The sequence below is a fragment of the Notothenia rossii genome (assembly GCF_949606895.1).
Source record: "Notothenia rossii genome assembly, chromosome: 3".
Lineage (NCBI taxonomy): Eukaryota > Metazoa > Chordata > Actinopteri > Perciformes > Nototheniidae > Notothenia > Notothenia rossii.
This window is the reverse complement of record NC_136901.1, coordinates 16615021-16641051: the sequence shown is the minus strand read 5'-3', so window position 1 is coordinate 16641051 and position 26031 is coordinate 16615021. Positions and strand designations below refer to the sequence as shown.

General features: G+C 43.2%; 1 protein-coding gene and 1 long non-coding RNA gene across 2 annotated transcripts; both read right to left on the bottom strand.

The window, feature by feature from the left end:
• Positions 1–13460: 13460 nt before the first annotated feature.
• Positions 13461–15451, bottom strand: LOC307032829 (uncharacterized protein; the record flags this gene model as incomplete). The annotated part of the gene is made up of 4 exons (XM_079671110.1): positions 15329–15451; positions 14816–15078; positions 14340–14597; positions 13461–14247 (listed from the first exon to the last, which is right to left on the bottom strand). Exons 2-4 carry the CDS (start codon positions 14929–14931, stop codon positions 13461–13463), a joined length of 1161 nt encoding a protein of 386 aa, XP_079527236.1. The 5' UTR covers positions 14932–15078; positions 15329–15451.
• A 226-nt stretch (positions 15452–15677) lies between these two features.
• LOC307034266 lies at positions 15678–16536 on the bottom strand. Its single transcript, XR_013806854.1, has 3 exons — positions 16374–16536; positions 16018–16230; positions 15678–15891 (listed from the first exon to the last, which is right to left on the bottom strand). It is a non-coding gene; the product is annotated as an uncharacterized lncRNA (long non-coding RNA).
• Positions 16537–26031: the final 9495 nt, after the last annotated feature.

Here is a 26031-nt window from a genome sequence, read left to right as displayed (position 1 = left end):
TTGCTGGATGTTCGACTTTTCCAGCCAACATGTTCGCGAGACCACAATGTCTAACAACAATTTCCTCACTTACAAGCCAACAATATGCTAATTGAGAATGTGGCATTATGGAAGGACAGGTAACCCAGAACAGACTTGTCGAAACAAGGAGAGCATTGCGCCTGGTTTTTCGGTGGCCTCAACTGTCTTTTGTTCAGTTTACCCTGGTGTGCTACAGCAGAAAGCGCTGGCTTTTTGCAGGAGGTTCATTTAACTACACCTTACTACGACGAGGATGGGATTCGAACCCACGCATGCCGAGCACAATGGATTAGCAGTCCATCGCCTTAACCACTCGGCCACCTCGTCCTCTTTTCACGAGTTTTCCAGTAAAAATAAGAGCCAGGTCAAGATTCACAGTATTTATGTAGGCCCTCGAAAGGAATGGCATGGAGGAGAGTTGGAGAAAAGAACTTAGAAGAACTACAAGAGCATTGTTGTATGGGGGAATTAGCTCAAATGGTAGAGTGCTCGCTTAGCATGCGAGAGGTAACGGGATCGATGCCCGCATTCTCCACACAACTTTAGTATTTCAGTTCAGGAAATAAAAGGTAAAAACTGTAAGATTTCATATATTTGCTGGATGTTCAACTTTTCCAGCCGTCTTGTTTTCACGAGTTTTCCAGTAAACCTAAGAGCCAGATCAAGATTCAGAGTGTTTATGTAGGCCCTTGAAAGGAATGGCATGGAGGAGAGTTGGACCAAACAACTTAGAAGAACTACAAGAGCATTGTTGTATGGGGGAATTAGCTCAAATGGTAGAGTGCTCGCTTAGCATGCGAGAGGTAGCGGGATCGATGCCCGCATTCTCCACACAACTTCAGTATTTCAGTTCAGGAAATAGAAGGTAAAAACTCTAAGATTTCATATATTTGCTGGATGTTCAACTTTTACAGCCAACCTGTTTGCTAGACCACAAAGTCTGACAGCGATATCCTAACTTACAAGCCAACAATATGGTAATTGGGAACGTGGCATTATGGAAGGACAGGTACCCCACAACAGACTTGTCGAAACAAGGAAAGCATTGCGCCTGGTTTTTCGGTGGCCTCAACTGTCTTTTGTTCAGTTTACTCTTGTTTGCTGCAGCAACATCGCTGGCTTTTTGCAGCAGGTTCATTGAACTAAACCTTACTACGACGAGGATGGGATTCGAACCCACGCGTGCAGAGCACAATGGATTAGCAGTCCATCGCCTTAACCACTCGGCCACCTCGTCCTGTTTTCACAAGTTTTCCAGTAAAAGTAAGAGCCAGGTCAAGATTCACAGTATTTATGTAGGCCCTCGAAAGGAATGGCATAGAGGAGAATTGGAGAAAAGAACTTAGAAGAACTACAAGAGCATTGTTGTATGGGGGAATTAGCTCAAATGGTAGAGTGCTCGCTTAGCATGCGAGAGGTAGCGGGATCGATGCCCGCATTCTCCACACAACTTTAGTATTTCAGTTCAGGAAATAAAAGGTAAAAACTGTAAGATTTCATATATTTGCTGGATGTTCAACTTTTCCAGCCGTCTTGTTTTCACGAGTTTTCCAGTAAACCTAAGAGCCAGATCAAGATTCAGAGTGTTTATGTAGGCCCTTGAAAGGAATGGCATGGAGGAGAGTTGGACAAAACAACTTAGAAGAACTATAAGAGCATTGTTGTATGGGGGAATTAGCTCAAATGGTAGAGTGCTCGCTTAGCATGCGAGAGGTAGCGGGATCGATGCCCGCATTCTCCACACAACTTTAGTATTTCAGTTCAGGAAATAGAAGGTAAAAACTCTAAGATTTAATATATTTGCTGGATGTTCGACTTTTCCAGCCAACATGTTCGCGAGACCACAATGTCTAACAACAATTTCCTCACTTACAAGCCAACAATATGGTAATTGAGAACGTGGCATTATGGAAGGACAGGTACCCAACAACAGACTTGTCGAAACAAGGAGAGCCTTGCACCTGGTTTTTCGGTGGCCTCAACTGTCTTTTGTTCAGTTTACCCTGGGGTGCTGCAGCCGAAATCAGTGGCTTTTTGGCATTTTGCAGCAGGTTCATTGAACTACACCTTACTACGAAGAGGATGGGGTTCGAACCCACGTGTGCAGAGCACAATGGATTAGCAGTCCATCGCCTTAACCACTCGGCCACCTCGTCCTGTTTTCACGAGTTTTCCAGTAAACGTAAGAGCCAGGTCAAAATTCACAGTGTTTATGTAGGCCCTCGAAAGGAATGGCATGGAGGAGAGTTGGAGAAAACAACTTAAAAGAACTACAAGAGCATTGTTGTATAGGGGAATTAGCTCAAATGGTAGAGCGCTCGCTTAGCATGCGAGAGGTAGAGGGATCGATGCCCGCATTCTCCACACAACTTTAGTATTTCAGTTCAGGAAATAGAAGGTAAAAACTCTAAGATTTAAGATATTTGCTGGATGTTCAACTTTTACAGCCAACATGTTAGCGAGACCACAAAGTCTAACAACAATTTCCTCACTTACAAGCCAACAATATGATAATTGAGAACGTGGCATTATGGAAGGACAGGTACCCCACAACAGACTTGTCGAAACAAGGAGAGCCTTGCACCTGGTTTTTCGGTGGCCTCAACTGTCTTTTGTTCAGTTTACCCTGGGGTGCTACAGCGGAAAGCGCTGGCTTTTTGCAGCAGGTTCATTGAACTACACCTTACTACGACGAGGATGGGATTCGAACCCACGCGTGCCGAGCACAATGGATTAGCAGTCCATCGCCTTAACCCCTCGGCCACCTCGTCTTGTTTTCACGAGTTTTCCAGTAAACCTAAGAGCCAGGTCAAGATTCAGAGTGTTTATGTAGGCCCTTGAAAGGAATGGCATGGAGGAGAGTTGGACCAAACAACTTAGAAGAACTACAAGAGCATTGTTGTATGGGGGAATTAGCTCAAATGGTAGAGTGCTCGCTTAGCATGCGAGAGGTAGCGGGATCGATGCCCGCATTCTCCACACAACTTCAGTATTTCAGTTCAGGAAATAGAAGGTAAAAACTCTAAGATTTCATATATTTGCTGGATGTTCAACTTTTACAGCCAACCTGTTAGCTAGACCACAAAGTCTGACAGCGATATCCTAACTTACAAGCCAACAATATGGTAATTGGGAACGTGGCATTATGGAAGGACAGGTACCCCACAACAGACTTGTCGAAACAAGGAAAGCATTGCGCCTGGTTTTTCGGTGGCCTCAACTGTCTTTTGTTCAGTTTACTCTTGTTTGCTGCAGCAAAATCGCTGGCTTTTTGCAGCAGGTACATTGAACTAAACCTTACTACGACGAGGATGGGATTCGAACCCACGCGTGCAGAGCACAATGGATTAGCAGTCCATCGCCTTAACCACTCGGCCACCTCGTCCTGTTTTCACGAGTTTTCCAGTAAAAGTAAGAGCCAGGTCAAGATTCACAGTATTTATGTAGGCCCTCGAAAGGAATGGCATGGAGGAGAATTGGAGAAAAGAACTTAGAAGAACTACAAGAGCATTGTTGTATGGGGAATTAGCTCAAATGGTAGAGTGCTCGCTTAGCATGCGAGAGGTAGCGGGATCGATGCCCGCATTCTCCACACAACTTTAGTATTTCAGTTCAGGAAATAAAAGGTAAAAACTGTAAGATTTCATATATTTGCTGGATGTTCAACTTTTCCAGCCGTCTTGTTTTCACGAGTTTTCCAGTAAACCTAAGAGCCAGATCAAGATTCAGAGTGTTTATGTAGGCCCTTGAAAGGAATGGCATGGAGGAGAGTTGGACAAAACAACTTAGAAGAACTACAAGAGCATTGTTGTATGGGGGAATTAGCTCAAATAGTAGAGTGCTCGCTTAGCATGCGAGAGGTAGAGGGATCGATGCCCGCATTCTCCACACAACTTTAGTATTTCAGTTCAGGAAATAGAAGGTAAAAACTCTAAGATTTAAGATATTTGCTGGATGTTCAACTTTTACAGCCAACATGTTAGCGAGACCACAAAGTCTAACAACAATTTCCTCACTTACAAGCCAACAATATGATAATTGAGAACGTGGCATTATGGAAGGACAGGTACCCCACAACAGACTTGTCGAAACAAGGAGAGCCTTGCACCTGGTTTTTCGGTGGCCTCAACTGTCTTTTGTTCAGTTTACCCTGGGGTGCTACAGCGGAAAGCGCTGGCTTTTTGCAGCAGGTTCATTGAACTACACCTTACTACGACGAGGATGGGATTCGAACCCACGCGTGCCGAGCACAATGGATTAGCAGTCCATCGCCTTAACCCCTCGGCCACCTCGTCTTGTTTTCACGAGTTTTCCAGTAAACCTAAGAGCCAGGTCAAGATTCAGAGTGTTTATGTAGGCCCTTGAAAGGAATGGCATGGAGGAGAGTTGGACCAAACAACTTAGAAGAACTACAAGAGCATTGTTGTATGGGGGAATTAGCTCAAATGGTAGAGTGCTCGCTTAGCATGCGAGAGGTAGCGGGATCGATGCCCGCATTCTCCACACAACTTCAGTATTTCAGTTCAGGAAATAGAAGGTAAAAACTCTAAGATTTCATATATTTGCTGGATGTTCAACTTTTACAGCCAACCTGTTAGCTAGACCACAAAGTCTGACAGCGATATCCTAACTTACAAGCCAACAATATGGTAATTGGGAACGTGGCATTATGGAAGGACAGGTACCCCACAACAGACTTGTCGAAACAAGGAAAGCATTGCGCCTGGTTTTTCGGTGGCCTCAACTGTCTTTTGTTCAGTTTACTCTTGTTTGCTGCAGCAACATCGCTGGCTTTTTGCAGCAGGTTCATTGAACTAAACCTTACTACGACGAGGATGGGATTCGAACCCACGCGTGCAGAGCACAATGGATTAGCAGTCCATCGCCTTAACCACTCGGCCACCTCGTCCTGTTTTCACAAGTTTTCCAGTAAAAGTAAGAGCCAGGTCAAGATTCACAGTATTTATGTAGGCCCTCGAAAGGAATGGCATAGAGGAGAATTGGAGAAAAGAACTTAGAAGAACTACAAGAGCATTGTTGTATGGGGGAATTAGCTCAAATGGTAGAGTGCTCGCTTAGCATGCGAGAGGTAGCGGGATCGATGCCCGCATTCTCCACACAACTTTAGTATTTCAGTTCAGGAAATAAAAGGTAAAAACTGTAAGATTTCATATATTTGCTGGATGTTCAACTTTTCCAGCCGTCTTGTTTTCACGAGTTTTCCAGTAAACCTAAGAGCCAGATCAAGATTCAGAGTGTTTATGTAGGCCCTTGAAAGGAATGGCATGGAGGAGAGTTGGACAAAACAACTTAGAAGAACTATAAGAGCATTGTTGTATGGGGGAATTAGCTCAAATGGTAGAGTGCTCGCTTAGCATGCGAGAGGTAGCGGGATCGATGCCCGCATTCTCCACACAACTTTAGTATTTCAGTTCAGGAAATAGAAGGTAAAAACTCTAAGATTTAATATATTTGCTGGATGTTCGACTTTTCCAGCCAACATGTTCGCGAGACCACAATGTCTAACAACAATTTCCTCACTTACAAGCCAACAATATGGTAATTGAGAACGTGGCATTATGGAAGGACAGGTACCCAACAACAGACTTGTCGAAACAAGGAGAGCCTTGCACCTGGTTTTTCGGTGGCCTCAACTGTCTTTTGTTCAGTTTACCCTGGGGTGCTGCAGCCGAAATCAGTGGCTTTTTGGCATTTTGCAGCAGGTTCATTGAACTACACCTTACTACGAAGAGGATGGGGTTCGAACCCACGTGTGCAGAGCACAATGGATTAGCAGTCCATCGCCTTAACCACTCGGCCACCTCGTCCTGTTTTCACGAGTTTTCCAGTAAACGTAAGAGCCAGGTCAAAATTCACAGTGTTTATGTAGGCCCTCGAAAGGAATGGCATGGAGGAGAGTTGGAGAAAACAACTTAAAAGAACTACAAGAGCATTGTTGTATAGGGGAATTAGCTCAAATGGTAGAGCGCTCGCTTAGCATGCGAGAGGTAGAGGGATCGATGCCCGCATTCTCCACACAACTTTAGTATTTCAGTTCAGGAAATAGAAGGTAAAAACTCTAAGATTTAAGATATTTGCTGGATGTTCAACTTTTACAGCCAACATGTTAGCGAGACCACAAAGTCTAACAACAATTTCCTCACTTACAAGCCAACAATATGATAATTGAGAACGTGGCATTATGGAAGGACAGGTACCCCACAACAGACTTGTCGAAACAAGGAGAGCCTTGCACCTGGTTTTTCGGTGGCCTCAACTGTCTTTTGTTCAGTTTACCCTGGGGTGCTACAGCGGAAAGCGCTGGCTTTTTGCAGCAGGTTCATTGAACTACACCTTACTACGACGAGGATGGGATTCGAACCCACGCGTGCCGAGCACAATGGATTAGCAGTCCATCGCCTTAACCCCTCGGCCACCTCGTCTTGTTTTCACGAGTTTTCCAGTAAACCTAAGAGCCAGGTCAAGATTCAGAGTGTTTATGTAGGCCCTTGAAAGGAATGGCATGGAGGAGAGTTGGACCAAACAACTTAGAAGAACTACAAGAGCATTGTTGTATGGGGGAATTAGCTCAAATGGTAGAGTGCTCGCTTAGCATGCGAGAGGTAGCGGGATCGATGCCCGCATTCTCCACACAACTTCAGTATTTCAGTTCAGGAAATAGAAGGTAAAAACTCTAAGATTTCATATATTTGCTGGATGTTCAACTTTTACAGCCAACCTGTTAGCTAGACCACAAAGTCTGACAGCGATATCCTAACTTACAAGCCAACAATATGGTAATTGGGAACGTGGCATTATGGAAGGACAGGTACCCCACAACAGACTTGTCGAAACAAGGAAAGCATTGCGCCTGGTTTTTCGGTGGCCTCAACTGTCTTTTGTTCAGTTTACTCTTGTTTGCTGCAGCAAAATCGCTGGTTTTTTGCAGCAGGTACATTGAACTAAACCTTACTACGACGAGGATGGGATTCGAACCCACGCGTGCAGAGCACAATGGATTAGCAGTCCATCGCCTTAACCACTCGGCCACCTCGTCCTGTTTTCACGAGTTTTCCAGTAAAAGTAAGAGCCAGGTCAAGATTCACAGTATTTATGTAGGCCCTCGAAAGGAATGGCATGGAGGAGAATTGGAGAAAAGAACTTAGAAGAACTACAAGAGCATTGTTGTATGGGGGAATTAGCTCAAATGGTAGAGTGCTCGCTTAGCATGCGAGAGGTAGCGGGATCGATGCCCGCATTCTCCACACAACTTTAGTATTTCAGTTCAGGAAATAAAAGGTAAAAACTGTAAGATTTCATATATTTGCTGGATGTTCAACTTTTCCAGCCGTCTTGTTTTCACGAGTTTTCCAGTAAACCTAAGAGCCAGATCAAGATTCAGAGTGTTTATGTAGGCCCTTGAAAGGAATGGCATGGAGGAGAGTTGGACAAAACAACTTAGAAGAACTACAAGAGCATTGTTGTATGGGGGAATTAGCTCAAATAGTAGAGTGCTCGCTTAGCATGCGAGAGGTAGAGGGATCGATGCCCGCATTCTCCACACAACTTTAGTATTTCAGTTCAGGAAATAGAAGGTAAAAACTCTAAGATTTAAGATATTTGCTGGATGTTCAACTTTTACAGCCAACATGTTAGCGAGACCACAAAGTCTAACAACAATTTCCTCACTTACAAGCCAACAATATGATAATTGAGAACGTGGCATTATGGAAGGACAGGTACCCCACAACAGACTTGTCGAAACAAGGAGAGCCTTGCACCTGGTTTTTCGGTGGCCTCAACTGTCTTTTGTTCAGTTTACCCTGGGGTGCTACAGCGGAAAGCGCTGGCTTTTTGCAGCAGGTTCATTGAACTACACCTTACTACGACGAGGATGGGATTCGAACCCACGCGTGCCGAGCACAATGGATTAGCAGTCCATCGCCTTAACCCCTCGGCCACCTCGTCTTGTTTTCACGAGTTTTCCAGTAAACCTAAGAGCCAGGTCAAGATTCAGAGTGTTTATGTAGGCCCTTGAAAGGAATGGCATGGAGGAGAGTTGGACCAAACAACTTAGAAGAACTACAAGAGCATTGTTGTATGGGGGAATTAGCTCAAATGGTAGAGTGCTCGCTTAGCATGCGAGAGGTAGCGGGATCGATGCCCGCATTCTCCACACAACTTCAGTATTTCAGTTCAGGAAATAGAAGGTAAAAACTCTAAGATTTCATATATTTGCTGGATGTTCAACTTTTACAGCCAACCTGTTAGCTAGACCACAAAGTCTGACAGCGATATCCTAACTTACAAGCCAACAATATGGTAATTGGGAACGTGGCATTATGGAAGGACAGGTACCCCACAACAGACTTGTCGAAACAAGGAAAGCATTGCGCCTGGTTTTTCGGTGGCTTCAACTGTCTTTTGTTCAGTTTACTCTTGTTTGCTGCAGCAAAATCGCTGGCTTTTTGCAGCAGGTTCATTGAACTAAACCTTACTACGACGAGGATGGGATTCGAACCCACGCGTGCAGAGCACAATGGATTAGCAGTCCATCGCCTTAACCACTCGGCCACCTCGTCCTGTTTTCACGAGTTTTCCAGTAAAAGGAAGAGCCAGGTCAAGATTCACAGTATTTATGTAGGCCCTCGAAAGGAATGGCATGGAGGAGAATTGGAGAAAAGAACTTAGAAGAACTACAAGAGCATTGTTGTATGGGGGAATTAGCTCAAATGGTAGAGTGCTCGCTTAGCATGCGAGAGGTAGCGGGATCGATGCCCGCATTCTCCACACAACTTTAGTATTTCAGTTCAGGAAATAAAAGGTAAAAACTGTAAGATTTCATATATTTGCTGGATGTTCAACTTTTCCAGCCGTCTTGTTTTCACGAGTTTTCCAGTAAACCTAAGAGCCAGATCAAGATTCAGAGTGTTTATGTAGGCCCTTGAAAGGAATGGCATGGAGGAGAGTTGGACAAAACAACTTAGAAGAACTATAAGAGCATTGTTGTATGGGGGAATTAGCTCAAATGGTAGAGTGCTCGCTTAGCATGTGAGAGGTAGTGGGATCGATGCCCGCATTCTCCACACAACTTTAGTATTTCAGTTCAGGAAATAGAAGGTAAAAACTCTAAGATTTAATATATTTGCTGGATGTTCGACTTTTCCAGCCAACATGTTCGCGAGACCACAATGTCTAACAACAATTTCCTCACTTACAAGCCAACAATATGGTAATTGAGAACGTGGCATTATGGAAGGACAGGTACCCAACAACAGACTTGTCGAAACAAGGAGAGCCTTGCACCTGGTTTTTCGGTGGCCTCAACTGTCTTTTGTTCAGTTTACCCTGGGGTGCTGCAGCCGAAATCAGTGGCTTTTTGGCATTTTGCAGCAGGTTCCTTGAACTACACCTTACTACGACGAGGATGGGGTTCGAACCCACGTGTGCAGAGCACAATGGATTAGCAGTCCATCGCCTTAACCACTCGGCCACCTCGTCCTGTTTTCACGAGTTTTCCAGTAAACGTAAGAGCCAGGTCAAAATTCACAGTGTTTATGTAGGCCCTTGAAAGGAATGGCATGGAGGAGAGTTGGAGAAAACAACTTAAAAGAACTACAAGAGCATTGTTGTATAGGGGAATTAGCTCAAATGGTAGAGCGCTCGCTTAGCATGTGAGAGGTAGCGGGATCGATGCCTGCATTCTCCACAAAACTTTAGTATTTCAGTTCAGGAAATAGAAGGCAAAAACTCTAAGATTTAAGATATTTGCTGGATGTTCAACTTTTACAGCCAACCTGTTAGCTAGACCACAAAGTCTAACAAGAATTTCCTCACTTACAAGCCAACGATATGGTAATTGGGAACGTGGCATTATGGAAGGACAGGTACCCCACAACAGACTTGTCAAAACAAGGTGAGTATTGCACCTGGTTTTTCTGTGGCCTCAACTGTCTTTTGTTCAGTTTACCCTGGGGTGCTGCAGCCAAAATCAGTGGCTTTTTGCCATTTTGCAGCAGGTTAATTGAACTACACCTTACTACGACGAGGATGGGATTCGAACCCACGCGTGCAGAGCACAATGGATTAGCAGTCCATCGCCTTAACCACTCGGCCACCTCGTTCTGTTTTCACGAGTTTTCCAGTAAATGTAAGCGCCAGGTCAAAATTCACAGTGTTTATGTAGGCCCTCGAAAGGAATGGCATGTAGGAGAATTGGAGAAAACAACTTAGAAGAACTACAAGAGCATTGTTGTATAGGGGAATTAGCTCAAATGGTAGAGTGCTCGCTTAGCATGCGAGAGGTAGCGGGATCGATGCCCGCATTCTCCACACAACTTTAGTATTTCAGTTCAGGAAATAAAAGGTAAAAACTGTAAGATTTAATATATTTGCTGGATGTTCGACTTTTCCAGCCAACATGTTCGCGAGACCACAATGTCTAACAACAATTTCCTCACTTACAAGCCAACAATATGCTAATTGAGAATGTGGCATTATGGAAGGACAGGTAACCCAGAACAGACTTGTCGAAACAAGGAGAGCATTGCGCCTGGTTTTTCGGTGGCCTCAACTGTCTTTTGTTCAGTTTACCCTGGTGTGCTACAGCAGAAAGCGCTGGCTTTTTGCAGGAGGTTCATTTAACTACACCTTACTACGACGAGGATGGGATTCGAACCCACGCATGCCGAGCACAATGGATTAGCAGTCCATCGCCTTAACCACTCGGCCACCTCGTCCTCTTTTCACGAGTTTTCCAGTAAAAATAAGAGCCAGGTCAAGATTCACAGTATTTATGTAGGCCCTCGAAAGGAATGGCATGGAGGAGAATTGGAGAAAAGAACTTAGAAGAACTACAAGAGCATTGTTGTATGGGGGAATTAGCTCAAATGGTAGAGTGCTCGCTTAGCATGCGAGAGGTAGCGGGATCGATGCCCGCATTCTCCACACAACTTTAGTATTTCAGTTCAGGAAATAAAAGGTAAAAACTGTAAGATTTCATATATTTGCTGGATGTTCAACTTTTCCAGCCGTCTTGTTTTCACGAGTTTTCCAGTAAACCTAAGAGCCAGATCAAGATTCAGAGTGTTTATGTAGGCCCTTGAAAGGAATGGCATGGAGGAGAGTTGGACAAAACAACTTAGAAGAACTACAAGAGCATTGTTGTATGGGGGAATTAGCTCAAATAGTAGAGTGCTCGCTTAGCATGCGAGAGGTAGAGGGATCGATGCCCGCATTCTCCACACAACTTTAGTATTTCAGTTCAGGAAATAGAAGGTAAAAACTCTAAGATTTAAGATATTTGCTGGATGTTCAACTTTTACAGCCAACATGTTAGCGAGACCACAAAGTCTAACAACAATTTCCTCACTTACAAGCCAACAATATGATAATTGAGAACGTGGCATTATGGAAGGACAGGTACCCCACAACAGACTTGTCTAAACAAGGAGAGCCTTGCACCTGGTTTTTCGGTGGCCTCAACTGTCTTTTGTTCAGTTTACCCTGGGGTGCTACAGCGGAAAGCGCTGGCTTTTTGCAGCAGGTTCATTGAACTACACCTTACTACGACGAGGATGGGATTCGAACCCACGCGTGCCGAGCACAATGGATTAGCAGTCCATCGCCTTAACCCCTCGGCCACCTCGTCTTGTTTTCACGAGTTTTCCAGTAAAACTAAGAGCCAGGTCAAGATTCAGAGTGTTTATGTAGGCCCTTGAAAGGAATGGCATGGAGGAGAGTTGGACCAAACAACTTAGAAGAACTACAAGAGCATTGTTGTATGGGGGAATTAGCTCAAATGGTAGAGTGCTCGCTTAGCATGCGAGAAGTAGCGGGATCGATGCCCGCATTCTCCACACAACTTCAGTATTTCAGTTCAGGAAATAGAAGGTAAAAACTCTAAGATTTCATATATTTGCTGGATGTTCAACTTTTACAGCCAACCTGTTAGCTAGACCACAAAGTCTGACAGCGATATCCTAACTTACAAGCCAACAATATGGTAATTGGGAACGTGGCATTATGGAAGGACAGGTACCCCACAACAGACTTGTCGAAACAAGGAAAGCATTGCGCCTGGTTTTTCGGTGGCTTCAACTGTCTTTTGTTCAGTTTACTCTTGTTTGCTGCAGCAAAATCGCTGGCTTTTTGCAGCAGGTTCATTGAACTAAACCTTACTACGACGAGGATGGGATTCGAACCCACGCGTGCAGAGCACAATGGATTAGCAGTCCATCGCCTTAACCACTCGGCCACCTCGTCCTGTTTCCCCGAGTTTTCCAGTAAAAGGAAGAGCCAGGTCAAGATTCACAGTATTTATGTAGGCCCTCGAAAGGAATGGCATGGAGGAGAATTGGAGAAAAGAACTTAGAAGAACCCCATTGTTGTATGGGGGAATTAGCTCAAATGGTAGATTGCTCGCTTAGCATGCGAGAGGTAGCGGGATCGATGCCTGCATTCTCCACAAAACTTTAGTATTTCAGTTCAGGAAATAGAAGGTAAAAACTCTAAGATTTAAGATATTTGCTGGACGTTCAACTTTTACAGCCAACCTGTTAGCTAGACCACAAAGTCTGACAGCGATTTCCTCACTTACAAGCCAATAATATGGTAATTGGGAACGTGGCATTATGGAAGGACATGTAACCCACAACAGAGTTGTCGAAACAAGGAGAGCATTGCACCTGGTTTTTTGGTGGCCTCAACTGTCTTTTGTTCAGTTTACCCTGGGGTGCTGCAGCCGAAATCGCTGGCTTTTTGCCATTTTGCAGCAGGTTCATTCAACTAAACCTTACTACGACGAGGGTGGGATTCGAACCCACGCGTAAAAAGCACAATGGAATAGCAGTCCATCGCCTTAACCACTCGGCCAAAAATGGGGCAAAAGGGACTGCTAGGTGGGGGAAAGAAGAGGAAAAGGAGGGGGGAAAGGGAGGGGGAAGAAAGAAAGAAAAAAGGAGACTTTATAGTACTCTAAGGCCAATAAACCCATTTCATTTTCACCCATTTACAAAATGTTGAAACGTTTAGCATAGAAAAACAAAAACACAAGTAAATGTATGCTTTCCCATATTATTTTTATTATCTCTGGAATGCCATGACAACGATAAACTTCTTGTACAACATTAATATGAACACAGATAAAAGGGATACATTATATACAACATTATTAGGAACACACAGATAAAAGGGATACATTATATACAACATTATTATGAACACACAGATAAAAGGGATACATTATATACAACATTATTAGGAACACACAGATAAAAGGGATACATTATATACAACATTATTATGAACACACAGATAAAAGGGATACATTATATACAACATTATTATGAACACACAGATAAAAGGGATACATTCTATACAACATTATTAGGAACACACAGATAAAAGGGATACATTATATACAACAACAGTAAAAGGGCTTACTTCTTGTCTAGAGAGCCTTTCCATTCTGCAATGGTCTGTCCAGATGCTGGACAGTACCATTTACCCTTAAGCTGGGTATGGCCAGTGCTCTTTCTTTTCGACTGACCACAGCTTTTGCATTGGTAGTGGTAGTCCTCTTTTATGAGTCGCTTCTTCGGTGGCTCCCCTCTTGCAGCAAGCACCTGGTCCTCTTTTGCTGTCTTTTCATGCCGCCATTTCCTGCGCCTATTTAGGTCGACAGAGGATTTGTCAACTGAGGAATGCTGAGGAATAGGGGCTTGGGAAGATGAAGCAGTAGACGGAGCAGGTGGAAGGTGACCCGGGCCTGCAGGCACGGGGAACTGCCATGAGGCAGGAGATGGTGCTGGAGGCATGGGGTACTGCCATGAGGCAGGAGTTAGTGCTGGAGGCATGGGGTATTGCCATGAGGCAGGAGTTAGTGCTGGAAGCATGGGGTACTGCCATGAGGCAGGATATGGTGCTGGAGGCATTGGGTACTGCCAAAATGCAGGAGATGGGGCTTGTGGAAGGTGACCCTGCGTGTGCGTGGATGAAGCAGAAGAACCTGAGTCAGCTCTGGCACTGCGGCGCTGGCGTATCAATGCCTCACCCTCCCTATTGTCAGGCTCCTGGATTTCCAGGCTAACATGTCCGTGCCTCACAGGTTCAGTAGGGAGCTCCCTCGGTAATGGCAAGGAATCCTCAGCTGCCGTTGCCTTTTCGGGGAGCTGCACTCCTTGGAGCAATGAGTCCCGACCGGTTCTTTTTTGTCTTTCTTGTAACCTAGAAAGAAATACAACATATTGAGAATCTTTATACAAAGTGAATGCATCTAAAGTGCAGCTGTTAAAGAGAATGTAGCCAAAATATCTTACCAACAAGACACAGTGGTGTTGTTTATAGTAACAAGCACCAAGTGGGTCTGCTCCTGTACGACGAGGCTGTCTTCCAGCAGTTGTTTAATGTGGACGTATGATTTCACCATAGACTGTGGAATAGGCAAGGTTTTACCCTTGCTGTCTTTGGGGCGGTTTCTTGCCAGCTCAAACTCCTTCAAAAGCCTGAGTGAAACACATTCACATATCCGGTTGGCATCAGGTCTCAGAGCAGCCTGACCATGGGTCATGAATAGTCTGTGAAGGAGAAAGACGATTTATAAATATTATACGGATATACAGTACAACCCCACTTCACAAATGGACTATACCAGTTCATTTGTCTGAATCCATTACTAAGAATCTAAAATGCTGTGAGGGTTAGACGTACAAAACAGCTACTTACTATTCTCAATAATGACAATTAAGATATATGTGAATTATGTAATGTGTGCATCCACTAGAGGTCAGTTCACCTTTCAGCTGCTTGTTGGCCTGGCGCAGAGCCACTTCGTTTCCTGGAAGCTCTCCATGGTCCAGGCAAGGTCCTTTTTTTGGACTTCAGGCTATAGGTTGTGGGTTGCTTATCCATTTGATGTAGCTTTGAATACAGCCTCACAATCTCATCCGTCTCGCCTACTGATAATGCCGTTATTGTTCTATTAAGTAGAACAAGATACTTGGCCAAGTCATCCACAGCCTCCCATCCCTCAACACCTCTAGAATCACAGCGGGTATTCTGAAAAATGAACAACCATTGACAAATGATTAATAAATGGTCACATGACCTGAGCCGATGTTCTGGGCGCAGAGAAGTTTTTGTCAGAAGTACACATCTGACAGGACTGTGAGACATCACCGTGCTATAAGCACACAACACCAATTGACTATTTGAGACTTAATGAAACAAGTTATTCATAGCATGTGCGGAGCAATAATGAATCCTGAATAATTTAAAAACAATGTGATTTTACAATTGGTCAGATTACCTGAGAGGTTGTGTAAGTGGACGCGTCGGGTGAGTCAGCAGGAAGAGAAATACTCTGAGTGGATTCAGGCTGGGGCTCTTCAGGTTGGCTCTCAGCTGCATCACTTTGGGGGGATAGTGCCAACGGCTGTACAGCCGTACCGGCCATGAGAGACAAACAGTTGAGTAAAAATATCCTTGAAATGGATATTGCCATAAAAATGTATCTAAATGCATGCAACACAAAAAGACAAATGTAACCTATGCGATAAAAACACCATTCAAAGCATGTATGTTCTTCTAGAATTCATATGCCAGGACAATAAAAGAATAATCAGATTACCTGAGATGATGGGTGAGGTGATGTGTTGTGCAGAAAAGCACCGCGGGGTGCTGAAGTGTCCGAGGGGCGCTGACTGAGGATCTCCACTGCATCACTAATTGTGATGTCAAGGCACTCCTCCTCCTCCTGAACTTCAACCTGGCGGTCTGGAACAATGGTGCCAAGTTCACTGTCCTGTTGTGGACCCAGCAGATCTCCTCTGTCAGACTGAGCCAGCAAATACTCCACAGCAATACGCTCACCTGCCATAACATAAATTATGAAAAAGAAAATGTTTAAATTTGGAGGAATAGACAAGTTGCTACTAGAAAGAACAAGAACAGAAAGGCCTAGCTGCAGTGAAAACGGGGTTTCCTGAAGTGACCTACCAGTGGGTTTCCCAGGGGGGATGAATTCTGGTAGTAGGGCACAACCAAGAACTCGCTGGCTGAGGGCATTTAGATGAGTCTTCAGTCGGACATCGTAGATCCTGGTTTGTGAAGCGCCACTCACATGAACAGCTGCATGGGCTCAATTCATGTTCCATCTGGAACTCCCTTCAAGCATGTACATTTGCGTGTGCATCGCATTAGATCTCCAGCCTTAAAAAAAGGAAAACATTTTAAATGTTATTTGCATTTATGAAGCGATGATACACTTTTCCCCATGTGTGCAATGTATCATACACTTGAGACTGTTTTTATGACAATTCAAAAGCAGAATTTTTTATATATATTATTTTTACCCGGGATGAAGGTGTTCTGATGCCGATGGAAGCCCTCCACAGAAGAGGAACCTCTGCCACATCTTAGGACATCCAGAACCTTACTGCCCTTTTGTAGACCTGATCCGACTTTGGTGTACAGTTCCACACCAGGGGGATCCTGAATGCATGGCAAATGTTTTTGTTGAACCTCCCACACACGTGTCATGCTTTCAGGATTGATAAGCCTCAAACCTGATTTGTCAGTGAGCTCCCACATTGAGTTGAGCAAATCCTGGATGAGGGCACGGCTTTCCTCTATCCCACGAGTTCTCCTCCTGCAGTGTTTCGCCAGTTCGCTGGAGCTGATGTTGGCCAGAACTTGCGCTTCTGAAGGAGTCTGACCAGCATGTAATTTCTTGAGCTCTGAAGTCTTTGCTTCTTTCAGATAGCCGATGTCATCCTTGTCCCACTCAAAAATGCAGCTCGACATTTTGGAACAGAAAGTGCCGTACAGGGGATGGTGTTCTGTAGTGAGACCAGTTGTGAATCGCCTCATGAAGTGGAAAATATCCAATTTAACCTGTGTTTTCCAAGGTCGAAACCAAACTTGAACCGGGGTTAAACCTGTGCAAAGAAAAAATCAAGGTGTGAAGGTAAGCATATTATTAAAATACAAATGTAAACCTAACTGATGAGGGAAGACCAGGTAAGTAGTTGAATGAGCAGAATATCAGGTGTAAAAGCAGGAGAGCATCTGGTGGAAAGGCAGGGAATGGCAATTGATGGTTTAGAAGAAGTGGGAATGTCATCGTGGAAAGACCCTTCTTATTTGTGCCTCCTCGTCTCATCCAGGACACACACCTTAATATATGAATGTGTGTGTCCTGTGTAAAATAATAATAATAATACAAATGTTGGTAATATCTAATTTTCACCTTATGCCACGTTGCAGTTTGAATACAAAATAAACAATATACATAAATAAAATACACATATGATGCTGCATCAAATATAATTTTAAATGGTTTAAAAGGATGTCTCTTTTTTTGAATGCCTTTTGCACTGAATCCTCTCTCCTTATGTCTCTCCCTTAGATTTGAGGCAAGGGAAGTGGGGAAAGAAATCAAAGATGTATAATCTTAGACTGGTGGTATTCATATAGAATGAAGTATCTTATTCCAAACAAGAAGAGTCTTATGTTTACACATTTGTAAAGGTTTTCATTTTGTCCGTGCAATAAATAACACAATGATACACAAACAGTCAAACCGCCTAATACCTGTGTCGTTGCAGCAATCTCGGTCCACATATATAACTTCTGGCTCTGGCTCCCCAGCGTCTTGGTAGCGCTTGACGATGCCTTGGCACAAGCCCTCTAGACCAGCTCCCTCACCAGTGGTTAGGACACAGTTCAGAACCTCGCCACATTCATTACTGACGTTTGTCATCCATGTGGCCGTGTCTGCAATGGCCCCGGCAAGTTTCTTAGTGATCTATAAAACATGTAAATCCAATATAAATACATAATCAAGTGTAACTCATGACAATGAATTCAAACATAGAACATTAACAAATATTTTTCTGCACCTTCTTTGTGGAGTCCAGTTTTAAGATCCGGCCATATGTGGATGTGATTATACCCTTCATCTCCTCCAGATGACCCAGGATCTCATTGGCATGGACTGTCTCAAACCACTGTGCTAGAGGTAGGGGGCTGAAGCGCGGTGGACTCATATAGACTGCTACATCAGATTGAGTCACTGTGCTCCTCTTTTTGTGGAGCTCACAGTCAGCCAAGTACTCTATTGTATGCCTTGCCCACTCCTCGCTGTGGACTTCCTCCAGTGCTTGCTGAAGGTAGCTGGAGCTGTTCCCTACAGTCCGAGGTTTAAGCATGGTCACACACTTCCTGTCCAGAGCCAGCTGTGCTGTGAGAACTGCAGGAAACCTGTTCCTGTGAGCAGGATCTAACTGAACCAATAAATCCGCACTCCAAGGACACACAGGGATCATGCACTGACTGCACCGAGGATAGTCACCGCCGACCAAGTAGTACCGTGAATCAAGGTCGATTACTTCCCGTACCTTAGGGTATATCCCTGAGTGATGCATCTTCCTACCGCACTGAGCGCACTTCAGTGGAATACCCCACATCCTCATCGGTGCCAACAGAAACATCCGCTGCCTGTAGTAGTTCATGGGTTCAGGTGGAGCAGTTGTAAGTTTTGGTGGATTTGGGGGATGGAACCAGTTCTGGGAGAACTGTTGCCTAAGCTGTCCTGTGGGCTCGTAGAGACACGTGGCAATCCACTCCTGGTCGGCTGGTTTGATGACCCGCTTGAACTGGTTGGGGAGAAACCTCACCCAATTCACCTCGGGCGGCCTCAGATGAACGAGAGATGGAGATGTGTCAAAAAGAGGAGAAGGAGGAGGTTGTGGCTGTTGCGGTATAGGAGTCTGTTGTGGTGGTGGTGCAGAGGTGTGTTGTGGTGGTGGTGCAGAGGTGTGTTGTGGTGGTGGTGCAGAGGTGTGTTGTGGTGGCTGTTGTTTTTCACTCCTGCTGGTGCTCGAAAGATGGCAATCCTCAATGTGTTTGAGTAGCTCCATTGCACCCCTGGTCTTCTGTCCACACTGCTCACAACACTGCTCTGCGTGAAAGTCAGCCAAATGCTAAAAAAAAGTCTTCAGCACAAATATCCATACTACAGAGAGAGCAGTTGATATGAGTGCTTGAACTGCTCTGTGTGGCGGTGACAGCTGGACGGCATGATGCACCTGCACTGCTCTGTGTGGCGGTGACAGCTGGAGGGCATGATGCACCTTCACTGCTCTGTGTGGCGGTGACAGATGGAGGGCATGATGCACCTGCACTGCTCTGTGTGGCGGTGACAGCTGGAGGGCATGATGCACCTGAGCTGCTCTGTGTGGCGGTGACAGCTGGAGGGCATGATGCACCTGCACTGCTATGTGTGGCGGGGACTGACTGCTGTCTCCCTGAACTTGAGCTGCATGCTGCCTCCAAGTTCTGACTTCCTGATGCAGCTGCCTAATCACCTGACTAAAAGTAATCAAAGTCAACTTTATTGTCAATCTTCTGCTTGTATGCAATCCCAAGGGAGTACATATACATGTGTGTATCACTTAATAAATCTGAGTGAATATACATTTTGAATGTTATTGTTAACAAGGGTAAAGCAATTCAAGCATAGCTAGGGACATAATTGCAAACAATGCATTTTCCTGTGCAGACACCTAAAAGTGAATACACATTGGCTTATGGCAACAATCGTCCGTGGAGGATTAACTTAAACTGAATTATCTAACTTAATTATAACCATCACTCACCACATGATATCCACATTTGCAGAGGATTCTTCTGCCGAAGATATCAATGTACCTTCGGTCTCTGTCCCGTGCTGAACCGGTGCTTCCCCTGGGCATACTGGTGCATGATACCAGCCCAACAACCGTCGGGTTTACCTGTCTTCGTCATCACTGAAATATCAAGGAAAATGTCAGTTGGTGAAATTAGATAAATATGCATAGAAAAGGATATATACTGTAAACATGACATTGTATTGTCATTGATTAGTTCTATTTAGCAGTATGTAAATAAATAAGCGCCAGCCACATTTAGCAGCAGCAGCAATATTAATTGAAGAACACAGTGATGCATCAATAATTATTATGCAGCAGCAGCAGCAGCAGCAGCAATATTAATTGAAGAACACAGTAATGCATTAATAATTATTATGAAGTGTTATAATATGTATTAAGCATATGAGAATGTAAATGCAGTACCTTTAGCTGTGATTATATTACTTTAACTGAATTAAAAATATTTGAGCAGTTCTTTTCTCCACCAAGACAATACAATATTAGTTATACTAGTGCAATATCGCAAATGTGCTGTAGGTGGGACAGATATTAACAGTATGCCACTTTTTCACTGTAGCACTAACGTTATAGGCTATATAACGGCATTTTATTATTAAGTCCGCACACTTCTAAAATAACCGTACAGTTACAGCGAGCAAATCCACGGTTACTACCACACAACATTTACTGCTATTTTGACCCAGAAATAGTTCAACTTTGAACTATGTGTAATCAATAATATCTTCCGCTATGTCGGGTGTCCCTTCTATGCTACAATAATTATGACCGAGGTTGGTTTACTATAAATGTCAGACAGATATAAAACAGCGTTAGCATGAGCTAACTTTAACAACGGGAGCTAACTTTAACAACGGGACGGATGCCCGATGCGGCGAATCTCAGAATAAACACGGTGACAACTATTACAAATGACTTTCCCCGGATGAAAATATCATGGCCAGCTTTCAGATAGAGTATTATCGTGTAATTAATACAAGTTCATTGTTATTACCTGTTTTTCTTTTCTTCGTCTTCTTCTTGCGGAGATGGAGAGAGGGAGGAGTTGCGAACCTTTTGCCCCATGTCACGTGTTGGGGTAGCTGCCCTGTCATTCGGTGTAGGTTAGGACCTGTTAGGACCTGGGTCGGACCTTCGTTCGGAACTGTTCGGAACTGTTAGGAACTGTTAGGAACTGTTAGGAATTGGTAGGACTTGAGTTGGCAGTCCAACCGGCGGAGGTGACGGCCACAGAGCCACATCATTGGTCACAAACGTGACTTTTTTGGTTGCGGATTGTCTAGAATTTGTTATATATTCTTGTGAGAAAAATTACTACATCAGATTTATGACCCTATATTTTTGTGGGCTAATGGACTTGAATGGAGGTTGAATTCCCAGCAGTCTACTTTTGAATGTTGACAGGGTTGCAAACGACATAATCACATAAAACATGGACATTGTGGTTGGTTCATTTATTTTGATCACTTTTATAAACCTTTAAATGTCAACTCTGGTGGGACTCGAACCCATAGCCTTTGAATACCTTCTCCTGGGCATATCTAGAAGTTCAATGCGCTGTCCACTGCGCCACAGAGCCACATCATTGGTCACAAACGTGACTTTTTTGGTTGCGGATTGTCTAGAATTTGTTATATATTCTTGTGAGAAAAATTACTATATCAGATTTATGACACTATATTTTTGATGGCTAATGGACTTGAATGGAGGTTCAATTCCCAGCAGTCTACTTTTGAATGTTGACAGGGTTGCAAACTACATAATCACATAAACCATAGACATTGTGGTTGGTTCATGTATTTTGATTTTGATCACTTTTATAAACCCTTCAATCTCGACTCTGGTGGGACTCGAACCCACAGCCTTTGAATACCTTCTCCTGGGCATATCTAGAAGCCCAATGCACTGTCCATTGCGCCACAGAGCCACACTATTGGTAACGAACGTGACTTTTTTGGTTGCGGATTCTCTAGAATTTGTGTTATATGCTTTCTGAGAAAAATTACTACATCCGTTTTAGGAACCTATATTTTTGTGGGTTAATGGACTTGAATGGAGTTTAAATTTGAAGCAGAGTGTACTTTTGAATGTTGACAGGGTTGCAAACTACATAATCACATAAACCATGGACATTGTGGTTGGTTCATGTATTTTGATTGTTCACATAAACCATGGACATTGTGGTTGGTTCATGTGTTTTGATTTTGATCACTTTTATAAACCTTTAAATGTTGACTCTGGTGGGACTTGAACCCACAGCCTTTGAATACCTTCTCCTGGGCATATCTAGAAGTCCAATGCGCTGACCCACAGAGCCACATCATTGGTCACAAACGTGACTTTTTTGGTTGCGGATTGTCTAGAATTTGTTATATATTCTTGTGAGAAAGATTACTACATCAGATATGACCCCATATTTTTGTGGGCTAATGGACTTGAATGGAGGTTCAATTCCCAGCAGTCTACTTTTGAATGTTGACAGGGTTGCAAACTACATAATCACATAAACCATAGACATTGTGGTTGGTTCATGTATTTTGATTTTGATCAGTTTTATAAACCCTTCAATCTCGACTCTGGTGGGACTCGAACACACAGTCTTTGAATACCTTCTCCTGGGCATATCTAGAAGCCCAATGCACTGTCCATTGCGCCACAGAGCCACACTATTGGTAACGAACGTGACTTTTTTGGTTGCGGATTCTCTAGAATTTGTGTTATATGCTTTCTGAGAAAAATTACTACATCCGTTTTAGGAACCTATATTTTTGTGGGTTAATGGACTTGAATGGAGTTTAAATTTGAAGCAGAGTGTACTTTTGAATGTTGACAGGGTTGCAAACTACATAATCACATAAACCATGGACATTGTGGTTGGTTCATGTATTTTGATTGTTCACATAAACCATGGACATTGTGGTTGGTTCATGTGTTTTGATTTTGATCACTTTTATAAACCTTTAAATGTTGACTCTGGTGGGACTTGAACCCACAGCCTTTGAATACCTTCTCCTGGGCATATCTAGAAGTCCAATGCGCTGACCCACAGAGCCACATCATTGGTCACAAACGTGACTTTTTTGGTTGCGGATTGTCTAGAATTTGTTATATATTCTTGTGAGAAAGATTACTACATCAGATATGACCCCATATTTTTGTGGGCTAATGGACTTGAATGGAGGTTCAATTCCCAGCAGTCTACTTTTGAATGTTGACAGGGTTGCAAACTACATAATCACATAAACCATTGACATTGTGGTTGGTTCATGTATTTTGATTTTGATCACTTTTATAAACCTTTAAATGTCGACTCTGGTGGGACTCGAACCCACAGCCTTTGAATAACTTCTCCTGGGCATATCTAGAAGTCCAATGCGCTGTCCATTGCGCCACAGAGCCACATCATTGGTCACAAACGTGACTTTTTTGGTTGCGGATTGTCTAGAATTTGTTATATATTCTTGTGAAAATAATTACTACATCAGATTTATGACCCTATATTTTTGTGGGTTAATGGACTTGAATGGAGGTTCAATTCCAATCAGAGTCTACTTTTGAATGTTGACAGGGTTGCAAACGACATAATCACATAAACCATGGACATTGTGGTTGGTTCATTTATTTTGATCACTTTTATAAACCTTTAAATGTCGACTCTGGTGGGACTCAAACCCACAGCCTTTGAATACCTTCTCCTGGGCATATCTAGAAGTCAAATGCACTGTCCATTGCGCCACAGATCCACACTATTGGTAACGAACGTGACTTTGTTGGTTGCGGATTCTCTAGAATTTGTGTTATATGCTTCTGAGAAAAATTACTGCATCCGTTTTACGAACCTATATTTTTGTGGGTTAATGGACTCGAATGGAGTTTCAATTCGCAGCAGTCGACTTTTGAATGTTGACAGGGTTGCAAAGGACATAATCACATAAACCATGGACATTGTGGTTGGTTCATGTATTTTGATTGTTCACATAAACCATGGAGGTTGGTTCATGTGTTTTGATTTTGATCAATTTTATAAACCTTTAAATGTCAACTCTGGTGGGACTCGAACCCACAGCCTTTGAATACCTTCTCCTGGGCATATCTAGAAGTCCAATGCGCTGTCCATTGCGCCACAGAGCCACATCATTGGTCACAAACGTGACTTTTTTGGTTGCGGATTGTCTAGAATTTGATATATATTCTTGTGAGAAAAATTACTACATCAGATTTATGACCCTATATTTTTGTGGGTTAATGGACTTGAATGGAGGTTCAATTCCCAGCAGTCTACTTTTGAATGTTGACAGGGTTGCAAACGACATAATCACATAAACCATGGAGGTTTGTTCATGTATTTTGATTGGTCACATAAACCATGGACATTGTGGTTGGTTCATGTGTTTTGATTTTGATCAATTTTATAAACCTTTAAATGTCAACTCTGGTGGGACTCGAACCCACAGCCTTTGAATACCTTCTCCTGGGCATATCTAGAAGTCCAATGCGCTGTCCATTGCGCCACAGAGCCACATCATTGGACACAAACGTGACTTTTTTGGTTGCGGATTGTCTAGAATTTGTTATATACTGTATTCTTGTGAGAAAAATTACTACATCAGATTTATGACCCTATATTTTTGTGGGTTAATGGACTTGAATGGAGTTTCAATTCGAAGCAGAGTGTACTTTTGAATGTTGACAGGGTTGCAAACTACATAATCACATAAACCATGGACATTGTGGTTGGTTCATGTATTTTGATTTTGATCACTTTTATAAACCTTTAAATGTCGACTCTGGTGGGACTCGAACCCACAGCCTTTGAATACCTTCTCCTGGGCATATCTAGAAGTCCAATGCGCTGTCCATTGCGCCACAGAGCCACATCATTGGTCACAAACGTGACTTTTTTGGTTGCGGATTGTCTAGAATTTGTTATATATTCTTGTGAGAAAAATTACTACATCAGATTTATCACCCTATATTTTTGTGGGTTAATGGACTTGAATGGGGGTTCTATTCCAATCAGAGTCTACTTTTGAATGTTGACAGGGTTGCAAACGACATAATCACATAAACCATGGACATTGTGGTTGGTTCATTTATTTTGATCACTTTTATAAACCTTTAAATGTCGACTCTGGTGGGACTCGAACCCACAGCCTTTGAATACCTTCTCCTGGGCATATCTAGAAGTCCAATGCGCTGTCCATTGCGCCACAGAGCAAGACTATTGGTAACGAACGTGACTTTTTTGGTTGCGGATTCTCTAGAATTTGTGTTATATGCTTCTGAGAAAAATTACTACATCCGTTTTACGAACCTATATTTTTGTGGGTTAATGGACTTGAATGGGGGTTCTATTCCAATCAGAGTCTACTTTTGAATGTTGACAGGGTTGCAAATGACATAATCACATAAACCATGGACATTGTGGTCGGTTCATTTATTTTGATCACTTTTATAAACCTTTAAATGTCGACTCTGGTGGGACTCGAACCCACAGCCTTTGAATACCTTCTCCTGGGCATATCTAGAAGTCCAATGCGCTGTCCATTGCGCCACAGAGCCACATCATTGGTCACAAGCGTGACTTTTTTTGTTGCGGATTGTCTAGAATTTGTTATATATTCTTGTGAGAAAAATTACTACATCAGATTTATGACCCTATATTTTGTGGGCTAATGGACTTGAATGGAGGTTCAATTCCCAGCAGTCTACTTTTGAATGTTGACAGGGTTGCAAATGACATAATCACATAAACCATGGACATTGTGGTTTGTTCATGTATTTTGATTGGTCACATAAACCATGGACATTGTGGTTGGTTCATGTGTTTTGATTTTGATCAATTTTATAAACCTTTAAATGTCAACTCTGGTGGGACTCGAACCCACAGCCTTTGAATACCTTCTCCTGGGCATATCTAGAAGTCCAATGCACTGTCCATTGCGCCACAGAGCCACATCATTGGACACAAACGTGACTTTTTTGGTTGCGGATTGTCTAGAATTTGTTATATACTGTATTCTTGTGAGAAAAATTACTACATCAGATTTATGACCCTATATTTTTGTGGGCTAATGGACTTGAATGGAGGTTCAATTCCCAGCAGTCTACTTTTGAATGTTGACAGGGTTGCAAACTATATAATCACATAAACCATAGACATTGTGGTTGGTTCATGTATTTTGATTTTGATCACTTTTATAAACCTTTAAATGTCGACTCTGGTGGGACTCGAACCCACAGCCTTTGAATACCTTCTCCTGGGCATATCTAGAAGTCCAATGCGCTGTCCATTGCGCCA